This window comes from Eutrigla gurnardus (genome assembly GCF_963514095.1).
Source record: "Eutrigla gurnardus genome assembly, chromosome: 3".
Taxonomy (NCBI): domain Eukaryota; kingdom Metazoa; phylum Chordata; class Actinopteri; order Perciformes; family Triglidae; genus Eutrigla; species Eutrigla gurnardus.
Genome location: NC_139917.1, coordinates 32,736,882 through 32,758,062, shown reverse-complemented (window position 1 = coordinate 32,758,062; position 21,181 = coordinate 32,736,882). Strand labels below are relative to the sequence as shown.

Below are 21,181 nucleotides of genomic sequence, written 5' to 3'. Positions count from 1 at the left end.
ACACAAAATAAAATCAAAACGTCTCTACGCTGTTGGGTTCATAGTGGAGGAACATGCAGCAGTACATCGGACCAGGTCAGACCGGGTCAGACTGGGTCAGGGTGAAAACAGGGTGCAGCTCAGCATGTTGATGGACTTCACTAATACTCTGTCCTCCACCTGTTTACTATTTGTTCACTCCATCACTCTGTCTCCCTGTTAGTGTGTCCATTGTCTCTCTCTCTGTCTGTCTCTCTCTCCGTCGTGGGGATCAGAGTGTCTGTCTCTCTGCAGTCCTGCTGTGAGCTGGGAGAGAAGGGCAGCAGCCCCACAGCACCCCCCTCTGGTTGGAGGTGCATCCAGGATTGTCTGAGTTTTGGGACCATGAAGCAGAAGTCTTCAGTGTCCGTTAGCAGCGTGACTTTCCCTTTCAGATCCACCAGGAACCCAGACCCTGTCCTGTCTGGGTTCATGACATCATCATGACATCATCCAGAGGGGCTCGGTGGATTCCACCAAGCTGGATTCACTTGATCTAGCAAGACTCACGTGGGCTGGTCTACCACGGCTGGAGGAACCCAAAATAAACTATGTATCTGTGATTTAATATCAATAACCAGATGCTGAAATAACTCCATCATGATGGTGATGATGTAATGATGTTTGGTTCTGCAAGCGGAGCTCGGTTTCTGTCCCACTGCAGCTCAGCCAGCAGGGAAGCAGATCTGAGAACAGCTGCTGTGTCCTCCTTCACCTGCAATTAGGAAGCTTTTAGGTCACGGACGGTTCGGGGCTGTTGGAACCAGATCACACTCAAACACAGACAGAGACCTGAGGTCGGTTCTATCAGATCCTTTAATATGAGTTAGTATTATATACAATGTACACAAAGTATCAGGAACATGAGAGTGTCAGGAGGTCTCCCTGAGTCTGGCCTCTGGTCCTCATTACTGATTGGTTCTTTAGTTCAGTTGTTCTGGTGTTTTTCAGCCCGATCCCCAGATTAATATCTGAGAAGATGAAGAAGCTTCTCCCAGAGCAATAAGCAGCTGCACACATCAATCTGAGGGTTATATTACATGATGTTCCTTTTAAAATGAACAGACTGTAGGTGATCTTCTGGGATGGGCGTGTGTGTGTGTGTGTGTGTGTGTATATATTACACATTTCTATACTCCATGGTACAAAAATGTTTAATGTAACAACAAGCTGGACCCTTATTGTAAAGACCAGACCACCACAGCTGACTGCAGTTCATCATCTAAAGATCCTTCTGAGTCCCCACTGCTGCTGGTCCCGTTCCACTTTGAGGTGTGCGGGAAGGGGTCTAGCCTGGACTCAGGTTCTGGATGGTCTCACGGTGTTCTTGGTACAGAGACAGGAAGGCCCGGGCCAGACCGAGGAGCGGAGCGTCACAGTTCTCCATCTCCTTCTGCAAGAGACGAACCGACGTGAAGAAGTCATTCTGGAAACAGAAATAAACCCAACAGAACGTTGCACTTACAGCGGAGGTCTCTTGGTAGTCCAACCCCTTGCTCTGAGCCCAGTCCTGGGCTACGTTCGCCTGGACCTCCCTTCTAGCTGACAGGTCTGACTTGTTACCCACTAAGACACCTGAGGGAAAAAATAGAACACATGCATAAAACGCAGGACGTCCTGGGGGGGGCAAACCGAGCCGCCGCAAACGCCGCCAACGCCGCCAACGCCGCCAACGCTTCTAATGTTGCTAACGCTGCTAACGCTGCTAACGCTGCTAACGCTTCCATTTAAAAAAGCAAGCATTGAGAATTGAATTTTTTTTTACATTTCTGTTCCTTTTTAACATAATTTTTAGGAAAATGATACATGAATTTGGTGGAGTAGAGAGTATGAATATTATATATCCCCACATAATCACAAGATTAACGGCATCTGAAATTCTAACATCAAGCTGTCTCAAAAATAAATTGCATCAACATAATGTTTTCAATTTTCAAAGAAGACCAGTTTGTGTCCAGAATAGGTCCTGGTTCCTGTTGTCACCTGGAAGCTGCTGGCCTCGGCAGTGAGCAGTGACTCGCTCCAACCACTGGCTGCAGTTGGCAAACGACGTCTCACTGGTCAGGTCGAAGACGAGGCAGAGCAGCGACGGCTCGCCCCACTGGGGGGGGGAGAGTTAGCTTTAAGGGGACCTGGATGGTGGATTTCACTGGTTTCATGCAGTGGAACAAGTCTAGAGAAGCAGGCTCACCATGTTCTTGCATGCGTCCACTAAAGTCTGTTTCCCTGCAGAGTCCACGATGTAGAGCTCCTGGGAGGAAGAGGGGGAGGAAGAGGGGGAGGAAGGAGGAGTTAGACATGATTTTCAAGAGGCCCGTTTAATTGTTTCCCATTTATACGTTTGTTTGAAAAAATGATGGAGGGACGATGGCGGGATGATGGTGGGACTCACCACGCTGTCGTTGGTCCCTGGGATGTTGACACATTTCATCAGCAGCTCCACTCCAGTCGTCTGGAAACACAACAGATGATCATTAACAATGTGGTTATCAAGGATGAAGACAAGGAAGCTGAAGACGTGGAGGATGGAGACATATGAGATGAAGATATGGAGGATGCCATGAAGACTAAGTGGACTGGATGGTTGCCGTTCACCACCAAGAGGCCACTGGTCTGAGATCAGTGAGCTTTCTGCACATCAGCACCAACGTCTACATGGATCTGACTGTCACAGACACTTGTACTGTAACCACACACACGCACACGCACACGCACACACACACACACACACACACACACACACACACACACACACACACACACACACACACACACACACACACACACACACACACACACACACAGGCGATGCGTGGCCCTCTGCTAATGAGCTGGTGTGATGCAGAGGAAGCCTCTCGCTGGAATGTCAATGAGGAACTATTAGTAACAAATAGGCTTGGAATATTGCTAACGAGCCGTCTGACATTTTCAAAGGAGGACGTGAGGAGAATGGCCGACAGCCTCAGCTGAGCCAGCTACCCTTCATTAACCCTCTACCCTTTAATACTGGCTACCCTTCACTACCCTCTACCCTTCACTACCGGCTACCCTTCACTACCGGCTACCCTTCACTACCCTCTACCCTTCACTACCGGCTACCCTTCACTACCCTCTACCCTTCACTACCCTCTACCCTTCACTACAGACTACCCTTCACTACCGGCTACCCTTCACTACCGGCTACCCTTCACTACCCTCTACCCTTCACTACCCTCTACCCTTCACTACCGGCTACCCTTCACTACCGGCTACCCTTCACTACCCTCTACCCTTCACTACCCTCTACCCTTCACTACCGGCTACCCTTCACTACCGGCTACCCTTCACTACCCTCTACCCTTCACTACCCTCTACCCTTCACTACCGGCTACCCTTCACTACCGGCTACCCTTCACTACCCTCTACCCTTCACTACCGGCTACCCTTCACTACCGGCTACCCTTCACTACCCTCTACCCTTCACTACCCTCTACCCTTCACTACAGACTACCCTTCACTACCGGCTACCCTTCACTACCGGCTACCCTTCACTACCGGCTACCCTTCACTACCCTCTACCCTTCACTACCGGCTACCCTTCACTACCGGCTACCCTTCATTACCAGCTACCCTTCACTACCGGCTACCCTTCATTACCAGCTACCCTTCACTACCAGCTACCCTTCACTACCGGCTACCCTTCACTACCCTCTACCCTTCACTACCCTCTACCCTTCACTACAGACTACCCTTCACTACCGGCTACCCTTCACTACCGGCTACCCTTCACTACCCTCTACCCTTCACTACCGGCTACCCTTCACTACCGGCTACCCTTCATTACCAGCTACCCTTCACTACCAGCTACCCTTCACTACCGGCTACCCTTCATTACCCTCTACCCTTCACTACCAGCTACCCTTCACTACCGGCTACCCTTCATTACCCTCTACCCTTCACTACCCGCTACCCTTCACTACCGGCTACCCTTCACTACCCGCTACCCTTCACTACCGGCTACCCTTCATTAAGCTTCTACCCTTCACTATCGGCTACCCTCGGGTGACTTTAGAACAAAAATCAAAAATGTGTGTTAGGAATCAGGTCAGGTTGGCCCATAGGGGCAGTTTTGTTGTACAATGTATAATGACAATAAAAGCACCTTTACCTTCAGAGGCATTTATGCGTCTTTAAAAGGTGGTTTCTGGACGACTAAACGTCATCACAAGAACGCTAGTCCACCTTAAGCTTACTGGTGGTGGTGTGAAGTCATGTGACCGTGGCATAGTTCCCTTATTAGCTAACATTAGGCTACGGAGAGAACCTCATAGAACCACACTTTACAGGGAGCAGCTTTAGAGTTTGGGATGATGGATTTTGTCTCACATGAAGCTCTCAGCGCCAAGTGGGCAACAAGTTAAAAATACTTCAGCTAATATCAAGCAAGCGGCTGGCTTCTAAAAGGTATTTTAACTGTTGCATAGCAACAGCTGTGACCATGACCAGCAATTTCCCATGAGCATTAGTTTCAGTGCATCCAGCTAATAAAGTGGTGGACAGAGCTTTGATCACATGATATCCCTGGTGCTTTTCTGTCTTTTATAGTGTAGAGATGTGTTGAGGTTTATCTGGAGAACACATCCTGAATCACTGCAAATAAAACACAGACACACACACAGCATCACAACCGAGTGGGTACAGACTGTGTGTGTGTTAAGTACCTGTTCTGGTGGCTTTCCAGAAACCTGCTGTATTAATAATCGACGTTCCTGTCACCTCAGAACCCCCAATACTGCTGACACCACAAGGAAATACACACACACGCACACACGCACTCTTGTCCAGTATCTACCCAGCGACTTGAACTGGACTCCAACCAGCTACACGGCTCAACAGTAAACTCCTGAATGAGTGTGTGCCAGCTGCACTAGATGTGCGGTGCATGTTGTGCGGTTCATGTTGTGTGGTGCATGAATTGGAGTCTGCAGCCCTTGAAGCATTTACATAGGGAATCAGTGAGCAGCCATATATCAGCAAGTGAGGTTAATGACACAGTTCCCTCCCTTGTGCACATTAGCATAAATAATGCAGATTCGCCTCCTCTGCACCGGCATTAATTGGAACGTTATGCTGTTTTGCACTTTGGTGATTTCTGGAGTCGACTTCAGAGGCCGGGCTGCACGGTGGTGGATCGGGTAACACTATACCTTTTGGGTAAATTAAAACGCAAAATAAACGTACCGGTATATAAAAAGTGAATTCTAAAAGCATGAATTGATTGTGTAGATTTTAAATATGTGACTGTACATGATGAATGATGCAGCCCTGCTGCTGTACTCCTGCTCAAGGCTAAGGTCTCTGCAGGTATGAGGAGTGAATAAAGATCGGGTTCATCAGATCAATGATCAGATGCTGTTACATCAAATACCGGGTTGATGAATTAACAAGGTGTGTAATATTCCTCTGATTTCATGTGTTTTATGTTTCATCTTTATTCCTTACTGTGAACGTTTCTGTGTATGTTGCCCTGGTAACACCGTGTCATAGCAATTATATCTGGCTGCTCAACTGACAAACACATACAACTAAAAATTATTGATTTAGATTTTAGATTTAGATTTTTTATTTCAAACATGTCAAAATAAATATAGAAAGTGTCATACAGAAAATAAAATATTACACAACTAGAAAGTATAGAGATATATGAATAATATTATTTGATTATTATTTTATTTTATTAAGTGAGATGAAAACATTTATCTTACTAAATAAAACATGTTGACGGACTGCAGAATTTGCTGAACAAAAACAATAAATATATGTTGCCACAATACTCTGTATGAAGCAGAATGTTTAAATAATAAACAACAAAATGGAATCTTGGTCTTATACTTATATTCCTGTTTTGTTCTCAGCTCCACCAGGATAACGAGCCAGACAGTTTTTACAGTCACTCATAGTGTTCAGGATTATCCCAATGAAGGAAATTCACCACGATCAACTTATTTGGATGTTTTTTTAATAACAACGTGATCTCTCTTGTCCAATCCCTCGTCATGTGACGTGTAGCAGCAGATGTACTTCCTGTGTGTGAGCTCACCATGCTGTAGTTCTTCTGGAACAGAGTCCCGTCACTGTGGAACAGATGCGCGAGGGCACTTTTCCCCACAGCAGTATCTCCTACAAACAGACAGAACTTCAGAATCCTGTTTCATCATTTCTCATCTTCTCAGTCTTAAATGTGTTTACTGAGAGCTGAGTCCGTTAAATTCACCTCTCACAGTTTGAACGCTGGCATTGCAAAATGATCCGGGAGACTACAAATACCAGATTCTTTACTTAAGTAAAAGTACCAAAACAACAATGCAAAAGTACTACTACAGGTACAAGCTCTGCATTTTAAATCAGACAAAAGTATCACCAGCAAAAGTAAAACGACTGGCACATTATTATATAATGCATAATCGATGGTTAATCCATCTCTAACTTTTGATCTTAAGCGAAATATTGTTTTAAAAATGAAACAATGTAACTCTGGTTTAACCTCCAATGTTGTCTCTGATAAAGTTACCATGTCTTTAGTGGGCGTGGCCTAATGCACGCGTTCTATGATATCACATGTTTATGCTCCATGTCAAAGTTTTAATGTTAATGTTTCTGTATAAATGTAAGATGCCACACGTCCTCTTTGTTTACATTTTCCACGTAGCAACGCTATGAACTGTGGGTAATTCCCTCATGCTGACCTACGGAAAGTGGGGATTAAGGTCTAAATAGGTCCGGGAGCGATTCCTCGTGCACCTGACGATGTGACTGTGGGACAGACCTGAAACTAGTGGGTCCGACGCCCCTGCTTTATGTACGCCAGGGGTTAGCTTTAGCTGTAGTCCTTGTATCGTCAGGGGTTAGCTTTAGCTTGGCTGTATAGTTAGCTGTAGCTTTATATCGTTAGCGGTTAGCTGTAGCTGCACCGTTAGCTCGCAGAAGGAGCATTAATCGTACTCACCGACCAGCAGACATCTCGCCCGCAGCTTCACCATTACAGCTGATAACTCCCGACGCGGGAAGCAGACTCTTCGGTCTCTTTAACGACGCTAAGTACACGTTATTTCCTGTTTTCTATCTCCTCTCGCGGTCCTCGGCAACATCGACACAACGCGTCTCTTAGCAACCAGCAACAGACGTGTTTCATTGGTCCAGCCGGCGCACGACAGCGCGTGGCCTGTCCTGTAATTGGCTATTAAGAATGCAGTGGGTTTCTTCGCTCCTGCGCGTGTCTGTCAGGTGAGCTCCTTCAGCGATGTGTATCTAACCGCCGTCAGGGGTCTGACAGACGCATTGAGAACTAGACCACAGCTCCGACCCGCTCAGTGGGTGAAGCTCGCTGGTCGGGCCCGGTAGGACGGTCCATATGATGGTGGGTAAGAACTACCAGGAAGGCAAATTCAGGGGAAAATGAACCCGTGGTCGACACGGTGCGGGCACTAGATTGCGGGCTTTCTTCAAGCATCACAACTCGCTGGTCGTGTTTGTCACGTTATTGCACCGTTTTCCATCCATCCATTTTCTACCGCTTATCCTGTATTTAGGGTCACGGGGGGGCTGGAGCCGATCCCAGCTATCATTGGGCGAAGGCAGGGTACACCCTGGACAGGACGCCAGTCTATCACAGGGCCGACATGGAGAGACAGACAACCATTCACTCCCACATTTTATTGCACCGTTTTGAAATGTATAATCATGTTACATCGGTGTTCAGACACAAATCAATGTCCTGAGCCAATATCACATGACCTTGGATCAATGCATCCTGTTTCCTCCACACCCTGAATCATATCTAACTTTATTTCCTCGTCCGTTATTTTGAAAAAAATGTGCGAAGCGCGTGACTCCTTCTGGCAATCCTGCGCACCCCCCTCCCTCCCATAAAGACGTGCGCATGCTCGCCGTTATTTTTTTTTTGCTCTCCGAGGCGTGACAACAGATGCGCGTGCCCTTGTCCGCCACCGGCTCCTGACCTGCACCGACGGAGAAGAGCATCATCACAACATCCAGCTTCGCGCGGCCGCCATCGGACGACCGAAGAGCAGGGAGGCAGAGGAGCCGAGAGTCCAGCATCGAGAGTCCAGCATCGAGAGCCCAGCATCGAGAGCCCAGCATCCAGCAGCAGCAGCAGCAGCGGCGGTCCGGGTCCCGGAGCTCCACACACCCCTGTGCCTTTGAACAGCACCGAGGAGGAGGAGGAGGAGGACCATGGAGGGGATGCAGGCATACGGAGCCGGGAAAGCCGGAGGAGCCTTCGACCCCGTCACCTTCTTCCAGCAGCCTCAGACCGTCCTCCGCGTCGTGTCGTGGGTGAGCGAACCTTGCTTTACTGGTCTAAGACCTCACCACCCATCATGCGGGTTCCTGATTAATTGGCTGATTTAGGCCCAGAGTCACTGTTTCTAACATGTACTAATATTCTGTTAGTGAGGAACATGAGCTTTCTAGCAAGCATAGTGAAAACACACTCATGACCCCCCCCCCCCCCCCCCACACACACACACACACATGTCATCAGGTAGACAGACTGATGACAAACACATTTAGCTTAAGTAAAAATTATTGAAGTGAGAGGAATGAGTGAAAATGTATCTTATTGATTAAAAAGAACCGGATGTTGACAAACATCGTATTGGGACTTACAGTTTGTGATAACATCGTATCAGGACTTCAGTATCGAGATAGCATCATATCGGTACTTAAGTATATTGATAACATCATATTGTGACAAGTATCATGACTTAAGTATCATGATATCATCACTCGTTACAGCCTTGTATTTTGACTAAAGTATTGTGACTCAAGTATCGTAACATAAGTATCGTAATAGCCTCCTATTTTGACTAAAATATCGTGACTTGAGTATTGTAACTTAAGTATTGTGATAGCACTGTATTTAAACTTAAGTATCGTAACTTAAGTATCGTAACTTAAGCAATGTGATAGCATCGTATTGTGCCTTAAGTATCGTGACTTAAGTATTGTTATGACATCGTATCGGTACTTAAGTGTCGTGATAGCATCCTATCGGGACTTACATATCGTGATCACATAACGGGATTTAAGTATCGTGATAACATTGTGTTGTGACTTAAGTATCATAGGGCAGCTGTTGCTCAGAGGTAGAGCAAGCCGTCCTCCAATCAGAAGATTGGCGGTTCGTATCCCGGCTCCTCCAGTCTGCATGCCGAAGTGTCCTTGGGCAAGATACTGAACCCCCAATTGCCCCCGATGCTGCGCCATCAGTGTGTGAATGTTTATAAATGAGTTAGTTCCTGATGTGCAGGCGGCTCCTCTGCCATCAGTGTGTGAATGTGTGTGTGAACGGGTAAAAGTGACTGAATGTAGTGTGAAGCGCCTTGAGTAGCTAGTTAGCTAGAAAAGTGCTATATAAATGCAGGGCCATCATGATAACATCATATCGGGACTAAAGTATCGTGATAACATCGTATTGTGACTTAAATATCGACTTAATTATGACAAGTATCGTGATAGCATCGTATCAGTACTTAAGTAACATAATATTATATCAGGACATAAGTATTGTGAGTTAAGTATTGTGATAACATCGTATCGGTACTTAAGTATTGGTACTTAAGTATTGTGATAACATCGTATCTGTACTTAAGTATCGGCACTTAAGTATTGTGATAACATTGTATCTGTACTTAAGTATCGGCACTTAAGTATTGTGATAACATCGTATCTGTACTTAAGTATCGGCACTTAAGTATTGTGATAACATCGTATCGGTACTTAAGTATCGGTACTTAAGTATTGGTACTTAAGTATTGTGATAACATCGTATCTGTACTTAAGTATCAGCACTTAAGTATTGTGATAACATTGTATCTGTACTTAAGTATCGGCACTTAAGTATTGTGATAACATCGTATCTGTACTTAAGTATCGGCACTTAAGTATTGTGATAACATTGTATCTGTACTTAAGTATGGTGATAACATCATATCGGTACTTAAGTATTGGTACTTAAGTATCGGTACTTAAGTATTGTGATAACTTCGTATCGGGACTTAAGTATCGGTAGTATCGGTACTTAAGTATCAGTACTTGAGTATCGGTACTTGAGTATCAACGTATCAGGACTTAAGTATCGTGACTTAAGTATTGTGATAACATATAATCAGGATTTAAGTATCTTGACTTAAGTATCATGATCATGTTCAGGATAGTAACGTCCCGGATTCAGACGGTGAGGTGCGGGTAGAAGCAAGTGCACATGTGGACTCGTGATCTTGTCCAAATCATTGTGGACTTGTGATCTTGTCCGAATCATTGTGCAGCAATGGTTCTCCTTCAACTGTACGTTAACGAGGTCTCTCTCTCATCACATGAGCAACTGCTGCCATGGTGACGGCAGCAATCAGGTCTCCCCAGTCCAGCAGACCACCAGCCCACACACACAGTGTAATAATATCATATCATCTCCTTCCATCTTCTCTCTCGCTGTGGTTTTCTTCTGAATTCATCATCAGTGATGTCATACAACTCTAATTGTTGGTTATGTGTTGTACTGGAGGACCGGGACATAGTTGTAGTCTGTTGGACTGCTGAAGGATGGTCTTAGAACCGACTTCTGTCCTCTGTGGTCATGGGACTAGTACAAAAGAAAGTGGTCATTGTTATATTAATATTATATCACGTTAGGTTATATGGTTCCAACACACGTCAGTGAGGACTAAAGGGTTGTTGCAGCCCACAGGGATAACGGCCTTGTTAGCTAGGTAGCTTGGTTGCTAGGTAGGTAACTAGGTATCTATAGGTAACTAGGTATGAAGGTAACTAGGTATCTGGGTATGTAGGTAACTAGGTATGAAGGTAACTAGGTATCTGGGTATGTAGGTAACTAGGTATCTAGGTATGTAGGTAACTAGGTATCTGGGTATGTAGGTAACTAGGTATCTAGGTATGTAGGTAACTAGGTATCTATAGGTATATGGGTTTCTGGGTATCTAGGTATCTCCTCACCTTTGCAGTGTTTCTCTGTGGATGGTATGGATAAACAGGTATGGATCTGTGGTTGGACTACAGGACAAGAGTGTGAACATGAGGCGGCTCAACTGTCTGGACTTGGACACAATGAATCCAGAAGATCTTTTCAGTCAGAACAACAGCAGCTTTAAATCATTCACAGCCAGCCAGCCTCAGCTGGTGTGATCAAGGCCTCCCACCCTGCAGGGTGTTTCAGGACACAAGCACCCAAACATTAAATCCACTTTGGTTTCTAAACCAGAGAATCTATCTCACACACACCATCACTGAAGCACGGTTCAGGTTTCTGAGTCTGATGGTCACAAGACCAGGAACCCACGTGGTGTCTTTCACAGTCCTTCATCCCAACCAGGAACCATGTGATCATCAGAGCTACACACACACACACACACACAGACCTCATATGGTGAGGGGGCGGGGGCGTGAAGGAGATCCATGTATGATCCCACATCACATGCTCCACGGTTCATGTTTCCTCAGTAGAATCATTTCATTCGTGCACATTTTTGATCCCGTGTTTATGTAGATGAAGTATGAAAGGAGAGGCAGCGTCTGTGAGGAACGATTTGACGCTAACGCATCGATACGGCATCACAATCTCTGATAAAGTAAAGCATGTAACCAACACCTTGTGATCTGCAGCGGATCTCGATGTTGCAGATCCCAAACGGGCAGAACAAGCTCAGTAATTCAGTCTGTCATGTGAGATGACAGACTCAGCAGATATAGCGGCAAGCGTAACAGCGTGTTTGTGGAGGATGGAGGCATGTAGAGTACGTTATCATAACTCAGATACATTAGAAAGCACACAACTTGATTCATATCCCCTCCTCTCCAATGTTTTATTTTTTTATTTATTCTATTTTATTTTTGTTATTATTATTTTGGTTAATTTATCATAATTATTATTCCCTTTTTTATTTTTACTATTATTATTATTATTATTATTTATTTATTTATTTGAACACTCTTATACCTTTTGATACATCCATCCATCATCTACCACTTATCCTGTATTCAGGGTCGAAGGGGGTCTGGAGCCGATCCCAGCTGACATTGGGCGAAGGCAGGGTACACCTGGACAGGTAACCAGTCTCTAACCAGGGAGACATGTAGAGACAGACAGGTAGAGACAGACAGGTAACCAGTCTATCACAGGGAGACATGTAGAGACAGACAGGTAACCAGTCTATCACAGGGCTGACATGTAGAGACAGACAGGTAACCAGTCTATCGCAGGGAGACATGTAGAGACAGACAGGTAACCAGTCTATCACAGGGCTGACATGTAGAGACAGACAGGTAACCAGTCTATCACAGGGCTGACATGTAGAGACAGACGGGTAACCAGTCTATCGCAGGGAGACATGTAGAGACAGACAGGTAACCAGTCTATCACAGGGCTGACATGTAGAGACAGACAGGTAACCAGTCTATCACTGGGAGACATGTAGAGACAGACAGGTAACCAGTCTATCACAGGGCTGACATGTAGAGACAGACAGGTAACCAGTCTATCACAGGGCTGACATGTAGAGACAGACGGGTAACCAGTCTATCACAGGGCAGACATGTAGAGACAGACGGGTAACCAGTCTGTCGCAGGGAGACATGTAGAGACAGACAGGTAACCAGTCTATCACAGGGCTGACATGTAGAGACAGACAGGTAACCAGTCTATCACTGGGAGACATGTAGAGACAGACAGGTAACCAGTCTATCACAGGGCTGACATGTAGAGACAGACAGGTAACCAGTCTATCACAGGGCTGACATGTAGAGACAGACGGGTAACCAGTCTATCACAGGGAGACATGTAGAGACAGACGGGTAACCAGTCTATCACAGGGCAGACATGTAGAGACAGACGGGTAACCAGTCTATCACAGGGAGACATGTAGAGACAGACGGGTAACTAGTCTATCACAGGGAGACATGTAGAGACAGACGGGTAACCAGTCTATCACAGGGAGACATGTAGAGACAGACGGGTAACCAGTCTATCACAGGGAGACATGTAGAGACAGACGGGTAACCAGTCTATCACAGGGAGACATGTAGAGACAGACGGGTAACCAGTCTATCACAGGGAGACATGTAGAGACAGACGGGTAACCAGTCTATCACAGGGCTGACATGTAGAGACAGACGGGTAACCAGTCTATCACAGGGAGACATGTAGAGACAGACGGGTAACTAGTCTATCACAGGGAGACATGTAGAGACAGACAGGTAACCAGTCTATCACAGGGCTGACATGTAGAGACAGACAGGTAACCAGTCTATCACAGGGCTGACATGTAGAGACAGACGGGTAACCAGTCTATCACAGGGCAGACATGTAGAGACAGACGAGTAACCAGTCTGTCGCAGGGAGACATGTAGAGACAGACAGGTAACCAGTCTATCACAGGGCTGACATGTAGAGACAGACAGGTAACCAGTCTATCACTGGGAGACATGTAGAGACAGACAGGTAACCAGTCTATCACAGGGCTGACATGTAGAGACAGACGGGTAACCAGTCTATCACAGGGCTGACATGTAGAGACAGACGGGTAACCAGTCTATCACAGGGAGACATGTAGAGACAGACGGGTAACCAGTCTATCACAGGGCAGACATGTAGAGACAGACGGGTAACCAGTCTATCACAGGGAGACATGTAGAGACAGACGGGTAACCAGTCTATCACAGGGAGACATGTAGAGACAGACGGGTAACCAGTCTATCACAGGGAGACATGTAGAGACAGACGGGTAACCAGTCTATCACAGGGAGACATGTAGAGACAGACGGGTAACCAGTCTATCACAGGGAGACATGTAGAGACAGACGGGTAACCAGTCTATCACAGGGCTGACATGTAGAGACAGACGGGTAACCAGTCTATCACAGGGAGACATGTAGAGACAGACGGGTAACTAGTCTATCACAGGGAGACATGTAGAGACAGACAGGTAACCAGTCTATCACAGGGCTGACATGTAGAGACAGACAGGTAACCAGTCTATCACAGGGCTGACATGTAGAGACAGACGGGTAACCAGTCTATCACAGGGAGACATGTAGAGACAGACGGGTAACCAGTCTATCACAGGGCAGACATGTAGAGACAGACGGGTAACCAGTCTATCACAGGGAGACATGTAGAGACAGACGGGTAACTAGTCTATCACAGGGAGACATGTAGAGACAGACGGGTAACCAGTCTATCACAGGGCTGACATGTAGAGACAGACGGGTAACCAGTCTATCGCAGGGAGACATGTAGAGACAGACGGGTAACCAGTCTATCGCAGGGAGACATGTAGAGACAGACGGGTAACCAGTCTATCACAGGGAGACATGTAGAGACAGACAGGTAACCAGTCTATCGCAGGGCTGACATGTAGAGACAGACGGGTAACCAGTCTATCACAGGGAGACATGTAGAGACAGACAGGTAACCAGTCTATCGCAGGGCTGACATGTAGAGACAGACGGGTAACCAGTCTATCACTGGGCTGACATGTAGAGACAGACAGGTAACCAGTCTATCACAGGGAGACATGTAGAGACAGACAGGTAACCAGTCTATCGCAGGGAGACATGTAGAGACAGACGGGTAACCAGTCTATCGCAGGGAGACATGTAGAGACAGACGGGTAACCAGTCTATCGCAGGGAGACATGTAGAGACAGACGGGTAACCAGTCTATCACAGGGAGACATGTAGAGACAGACGGGTAACCAGTCTATCACAGGGCTGACATGTAGAGACAGACGGGTAACCAGTCTATCACAGGGAGACATGTAGAGACAGACAGGTAACCAGTCTATCACAGGGAGACATGTAGAGACAGACAGGTAACCAGTCTATCACAGGGAGACATGTAGAGACAGACACGTAACCAGTCTATCACAGGGAGACATGTAGAGACAGACACGTAACCAGTCTATCACAGGGAGACATGTAGAGACAGACAGGTAACCAGTCTATCACAGGGAGACATGTAGAGACAGACAGGTAACCAGTCTATCACAGGGAGACATGTAGAGACAGACAGGTAACCAGTCTATCACAGGGAGACATGTAGAGACAGACAGGTAACCAGTCTATCACAGGGAGACATGTAGAGACAGACAGGTAACCAGTCTATCACAGGGCCGACATGTAGAGACAGACAGGTAACCAGTCTATCAGAGGGCCGACATGTAGAGACAGACAGGTAACCAGTCTATCACAGGGCCGACATGTAGAGACAGACAGGTAACCAGTCTATCACAGGGAGACATGTAGAGACAGACAGGTAACCGGTCTATCACAGGGAAACATGTAGAGACAGACAGGTAACCAGTCTATCACAGGGAGACATGTAGAGACAAACAGGTAACCAGTCTATCACAGGGCTGACATGTAGAGACAGACAGGTAACCAGTCTATCACAGGGAGACATGTAGAGACAGACAGGTAACCAGTCTATCACAGGGCTGACATGTAGAGACAGACAGGTAACCAGTCTATCACAGGGCCGACATGGAGACAGACAGGTAACCAGTCTATCACAGGGCCGACATGTAGAGACAGACAGGTAACCAGTCTATCACAGGGAGACATGTAGAGACAGACAGGTAACCAGTCTATCACAGGGAGACATGTAGAGACAGACAGGTAACCAGTCTATCCCAGGGAGACATGTAGAGACAGACAGGTAACCAGTCTATCACAGGGAGACATGTAGAGACAGACAGGTAACCAGTCAATCACAGGGAGACATGTAGAGACAGACAGGTAACCAGTCTATCACAGGGCCGACATGTAGAGACAGACAGGTAACCAGTCTATCACAGGGCCGACATGTAGAGACAGACAGGTAACCAGTCTATCACAGGGCTACCTAACATGTAGAGACAGACAGGTAACCAGTCTATCACAGGGAGACATGTAGAGACAGACAGGTAACCAGTCTATCACAGGGAGACATGTAGAAACAGACAGGTAGCCAGTCTATCCCAGGGAGACATGTAGAGACAGACAGGTAACCAGTCTATCCCAGGGAGACATGTAGAGACAGACAGGTAACCAGTCTATCCCAGGGAGACATGTAGAGACAGACAGGTAACCAGTCTATCACAGGGAGACATGTAGAGACAGACAGGTAACCAGTCTATCACAGGGCCGACATGTAGAGACAGACAGGTAACCAGTCTATCACAGGGCTACCTAACATGTAGAGACAGACAGGTAACCAGTCTATCACAGGGAGACATGTAGAGACAGACAGGTAACCAGTCTATCACAGGGAGACATGTAGAGACAGACAGGTAACCAGTCTATCACAGGGAGACATGTAGAGACAGACGGGTAACCAGTCTATCACAGGGAGACATGTAGAGACAGACAGGTAACCAGTCTATCACAGGGAGACATGTAGAGACAGACAGGTAATCAGTCTATCACAGGGAGACATGTAGAGACAGACGGGTAACCAGTCTATCACAGGGAGACATGTAGAGACAGACGGGTAACCAGTCAATCACAGGGAGACATGTAGAGACAGACGGGTAACCAGTCTATCACAGGGAGACATGTAGAGACAGACAGGTTACCAGTCTATCACAGGGAGACATGTAGAGACAGACAGGTAACCAGTCTATCACAGGGAGACATGTAGAGACAGACGGGTAACCAGTCTATCACAGGGAGACATGTAGAGACAGACGGGTAACCAGTCTATCACAGGGAGACATGTAGAGACAGACGGGTAACCAGTCTATCACAGGGCTGACATGTAGAGACAGACAGGTAACCAGTCTATCACAGGGAGACATGTAGAGACAGACGGGTAACCAGTCTATCACAGGGAGACATGTAGAGACAGACAGGTAACCAGTCTATCACAGGGAGACATGTAGAGACAGACAGGTAACCAGTCTATCACAGGGAGACATGTAGAGACAGACAGGTAACCAGTCTATCACAGGGAGACATGTAGAGACAGACAGGTAACCAGTCTATCACAGGGAGACATGTAGAGACAGACAGGTAACCAGTCTATCACAGGGAGACATGTAGAGACAGACAGGTAACCAGTCTATCACAGGGAGACATGTAGAGATTGTGGCTGTATTTGAAACCGCATACTAGCGTACTGCCTACTACATACTGCGTTAGTATATACTGTATACTGCGTACTGAATGTGGGATTCAGTATGCTACTTCAGCAGACCGACGCCGTTCACACCGCAGTATGCAGTATGCAAGTTTCCCAGAATGCATTTCGTGGCGACCGGCAGCGGTAGTTGTAAAACAGGTGCAAAGCTGTTTTATTTCCCGCTGTAGCGCTGTTATTATGTCACTTTATTAAATGTTTATATTTTTTCATGCGAGAAAGTAACCGTTTAGATCCCCAATGTGCGGTTAGTTTACCCAAATGACGGCTGTTTAGTAATTTGCCTCGATGTTTTCGGAGAAGTGAAGCTCCAGAAGGAGCGGGTCGTCTCAGAGGCAGCAGCCCGCCTCCAGAGGTGTTCCGCCGGCCAACATGCGTCGTCGTCCCGGGGGAGACAGCAAGCCAGTTATCTTAACCGCTGTTTGTAGTGGACAGTATACAGTATATAGCGCTGTCTCGGGAGCTCTGCATATGTACAGAAATCACCAAATATTAATAAAGAAAAGTTTGAATTAACAGAGTACTTTTTTCATTTCATATGTACAACAGCCGCTCCGTGTCCTGCTCTGTCCCTCATTAAAAAGAAATAAAACACGATACGTAACGTTACATTAGTGTTTTGTTGTTTTCTGATCACTCGCGTACACCAAATTAAGAAGGAGGTAATTTAAATGTGATACTTACATTTGTATTCCCCTGGAACGCTCTCTTGCTCCGCCATTACTCGATTTATCCAGGCTCCAGTGCATTGCATTGTGGGAAACAGTAGGCAGAGTAGACTGGTCGGATGCATACTGGAAATATTCTCCGAATCAGTACGACATCCGGGAACTTTTGCATACTGCAGATTTTGCTTTTGTTTGCATACTGCATACTGCATACTACATTTTGGCCAAATCAGTACGTACTAGCAGTATAGTATGCGGTTTCGAATACAGCCTGTGTGTATCTTTATGTTGTTATAGCTTATAAAAAATAATGAATAGTAAGAGTCACATGATGCGTCATGTGATCCACTGTGACTGTGTGTTCTGACCTGGATCCTGAAGGAAGTGGCGATTGCAGCGTTCTTGGGGAGGGGGGGTTCAGTGGTGAGAGGAGGGGGGGCAGCGGGAGGGGGCGGGGCCAGTGGGGACAGGAGGGTGGAGAAGATGAGTGGAGTGAAGCAAGTGATGATGCAGCCGGTCTAAAAATATCTCTCCGCTGCCCCTTCATCCTTCATTATGACGACCCGGCCACCATGAGGACCCGGCCGCCACGCGTACTTCAGATTCAACTCTTAAAGGATACGACACGCTCCAGTCACGAGGAGAGTGTATACGCCGTGACTGGTCTCTGCTGGCCGGGTCTCTGCTGGTCTGGTCTCTGCTGGTCGGGTCTCTGCTGGTCGGTAATCTGCTGGTCTGGTCTCTGCTGGTCGGGTCTCTGCTGGTCGGGTATCTGCTGGTCTGGTCTCTGCTGGTTGGGTCTGACGAGGATTAAGAACAAATAAATAGAAACAGACAAACTTCTCCGTCTCCTCTTTCTCTGCAGCTCTTCTCCATCGTGATCTTCGGCTGCATCGCCAACGAGGGCTACATGAACCGGCCCAATGAGGTGGAAGAGTTCTGCATTTTTAACCGGAACCAGAACGCCTGTAACTACGGGGTCTTCATGGGCTCCATGGCCTTCCTCTGCTGCGTGGCCTTCCTGGCCCTGGATGTCTACTTTCCCCAGATCAGCAGCGTCAAGGACCGCAAGAAGGCGGTGCTGGCGGATGTCGGCGTGTCGGGTAAAGACACAGACAGACAGACAGACAGACAGACAGACAGACAGACAGACAGAATATCAATACAACAACGTACATACATAGGCAAACAAAGAAAACGACATCCATGTACATTATAAACATTACAACCACTAGGTGGCCCAAAGTCTTCTTCCATTCTACCTCATCCTAACCGCCCCCTGTACCCGCCCCTCTCCCAGCGTTCTGGTCCTTCATGTGGTTCGTGGGCTTCTGTTTCCTGGCCAACCAGTGGCAGGTGACCCGGCATGAGGACAACCCGCTGAGTGAGGGGGGGGACGCCGCCCGAGCCGCCATCACCTTCTCCTTCTTCTCCATCTTCACCTGGGTAAGAGCCTCCACATTCTACTGGTGCACAGTGTAACAGCAGGGTCCATGCTGGACCAGCAGGGACCAGCAGGCAGGACCCACATACAACGCACATCTGCTGACACATCTGGAGGGTTTATGTTTTATGTCTCACTTTCATCAACATAACTAGGTTTTAGTGCTGCATTCAGTGTTAGCGTAGCCTAGCACCCATCAACCAGACTCCATTCAGAAAACCAGCGTTTTAACAGTAGTTATCTTGTGGTCTTGCAAACAGACCTAACAAAGCATGACTCAGCACTTTTTACTGATCACCATCATGATGGAATTATTTCAGCATAATTTGCATCTGGTTATAGATATTAAATCACAGATACATAGTTTATTCTCCAGCTGTGGTAAACCAGCCCACGTGGGTCTTGCTAGGTGGGTCATGAACCCAGACAGGACTGGGTCTGGTTTCCTGGTGGATCTGGGTCTGGTTGGGGGTCTACTTGGGGGGTTAATGTGTCCTGACTTCCTCCAACAGGGCGCTCAGACTCTCTACTCTATGGAGAGGTTAAAGAACGTGTCGTTTGAAGAGGAGTACACCAAGCTGTTCCCCCCGCAGCCCCCCCATCCTCTCATCTGACCCCCCCCCCCCCCCCAACTGCCCCACTGTGTAATGATAATGATAGTGCATGCTCAGGTGTGTGATTCGTTGGTCATATGCATGACTCAGCAGTTGCATGGCCGGATGCTGAGATAAAACACTAGTTTGTATTAATACTCAGAGTCCTGAACGTGGAACTGGTTTGTGTTCTTTTGTTCAATCCAGTTCTTATCTAGTTGCCCTGTTTTCAGTGTTTATGCTAAACAAGCTAAACTAACTATGATTAATATTGTCATCTAACTCCAACTTTTACTTTCATTTCCTCCAGGTTTGATTCTTTAAGTTTAACAGATTTGTTGTTGTAGTCTTAAAGACTGGTGGTCTCATGGACCGACCCGAGATCACCCAGAACCAGTCTGGTGGTCTCATGGACCGACCCGAGATCACCCAGAACCAGTCTGGTGGTCTCATGGACCGTCTGGTCTCTTTCTGAGCAACTAACAAGCTGATTGTTTTCCTCTCTCTTTGTCCTCTAACACATCTGCTTCCACATCTGTCCATTTCTCTGCACCTTCATCCATTTCCTCCTCCTCCCCTTCCTCCTCATCTCCCTTCCTCCTCCCCCTCCTCCCCCTCATCTCCCATCCATCCATCCCCCAAGGCCGGCCAGTCCTTCCTGGGCTTCCAGAGGTACAAGCTGGGGGCTGACTCGGCCCTCTTCTCCCAGGACTACACGGACCCCAGCCAGGACGCAGCCGGGGCCCCTTACACCTCCTTTGGTGGGGACGACCTGGAGAGTCCTGGAGGAGGAGGAGGAGGAGGAGGAGGCGGAGGAGGCCAGGCCAACAGTGATGGGGCTTTTGACGGGAGTGGCGGCTACCAGCGTCAGGACTACTGAGATCATGAGTGGACATATGAAAGACACCACCAAGGGACGCTGCCCATTGGTCCTCATCCAGAGCCGGTTTGAATCCTTTTAATCACACTAAATGAAAATCACAGTTAATGGGTTAAAGGATGCACACACACACACACACACACACACACACACACACACACACACACACACACACACACACACACACACACACACACACACACACACACACACAGTAGCAGTGTGGTTCTCAGCTGAAGTTTGGGGGTTTGGTTTCTCTTCATCCCCAATGATTGAGTGCCGACAGACAACCGACCACACTGACGATCTATTTATCTGCTGTGTTTCCACTTTAGTACAACAAATCTAAATGAGGCAAACATCCTGAGTATTTATGAACATGCGTTT

General features: G+C 47.1%; 2 protein-coding genes across 2 annotated transcripts; one reads left to right on the top strand and one right to left on the bottom strand.

Annotated features, from left to right (window-relative positions):
• Window positions 1-841: 841 nt before the first annotated feature.
• On the bottom strand, window positions 842-7,544 carry ift27 (intraflagellar transport 27 homolog (Chlamydomonas)). The gene is made up of 7 exons (XM_084005671.1): window positions 7,004-7,544; window positions 6,098-6,177; window positions 2,411-2,470; window positions 2,210-2,269; window positions 2,002-2,119; window positions 1,484-1,593; window positions 842-1,411 (listed from the first exon to the last, which is right to left on the bottom strand). The coding sequence occupies exons 1-7, from the start codon at window positions 7,035-7,037 to the stop codon at window positions 1,307-1,309; spliced, it is 567 nt and encodes a 188-aa protein (XP_083861797.1). The 5' UTR covers window positions 7,038-7,544; the 3' UTR covers window positions 842-1,306.
• Window positions 7,545-7,940: 396 nt separating this feature from the next.
• Window positions 7,941-20,910, top strand: syngr1b (synaptogyrin 1b). Its single transcript, XM_084005825.1, has 4 exons — window positions 7,941-8,352; window positions 18,743-18,980; window positions 19,178-19,323; window positions 20,558-20,910. The coding sequence occupies exons 1-4, from the start codon at window positions 8,251-8,253 to the stop codon at window positions 20,792-20,794; spliced, it is 723 nt and encodes a 240-aa protein (XP_083861951.1). The 5' UTR covers window positions 7,941-8,250; the 3' UTR covers window positions 20,795-20,910.
• Window positions 20,911-21,181: the final 271 nt, after the last annotated feature.

Excerpts from the sequence above, each read along its gene's own strand:
- ift27 (XM_084005671.1), bottom strand. The coding sequence starts at position 7,037 with ATGGTGAAGCTGCGGGCGAGATGTCTGCTGGTCG. Across the intron at positions 6,178-7,003 it reads GGCGAGATGTCTGCTGGTCG|GAGATACTGCTGTGGGGAAA; the intron begins GTGAGTACGATT and ends GTCTGTTTGTAG. Across the intron at positions 2,120-2,209 it reads TGGACGCATGCAAGAACATG|TGGGGCGAGCCGTCGCTGCT; the intron begins GTGAGCCTGCTT and ends TCCCCCCCCCAG.
- syngr1b (XM_084005825.1), top strand. The coding sequence starts at position 8,251 with ATGGAGGGGATGCAGGCATACGGAGCCGGGAAAGCCGGAGGAGCCTTC. Across the intron at positions 8,353-18,742 it reads TCCTCCGCGTCGTGTCGTGG|CTCTTCTCCATCGTGATCTT; the intron begins GTGAGCGAACCT and ends CTTTCTCTGCAG. Across the intron at positions 19,324-20,557 it reads TCTTCTCCATCTTCACCTGG|GCCGGCCAGTCCTTCCTGGG; the intron begins GTAAGAGCCTCC and ends CCATCCCCCAAG.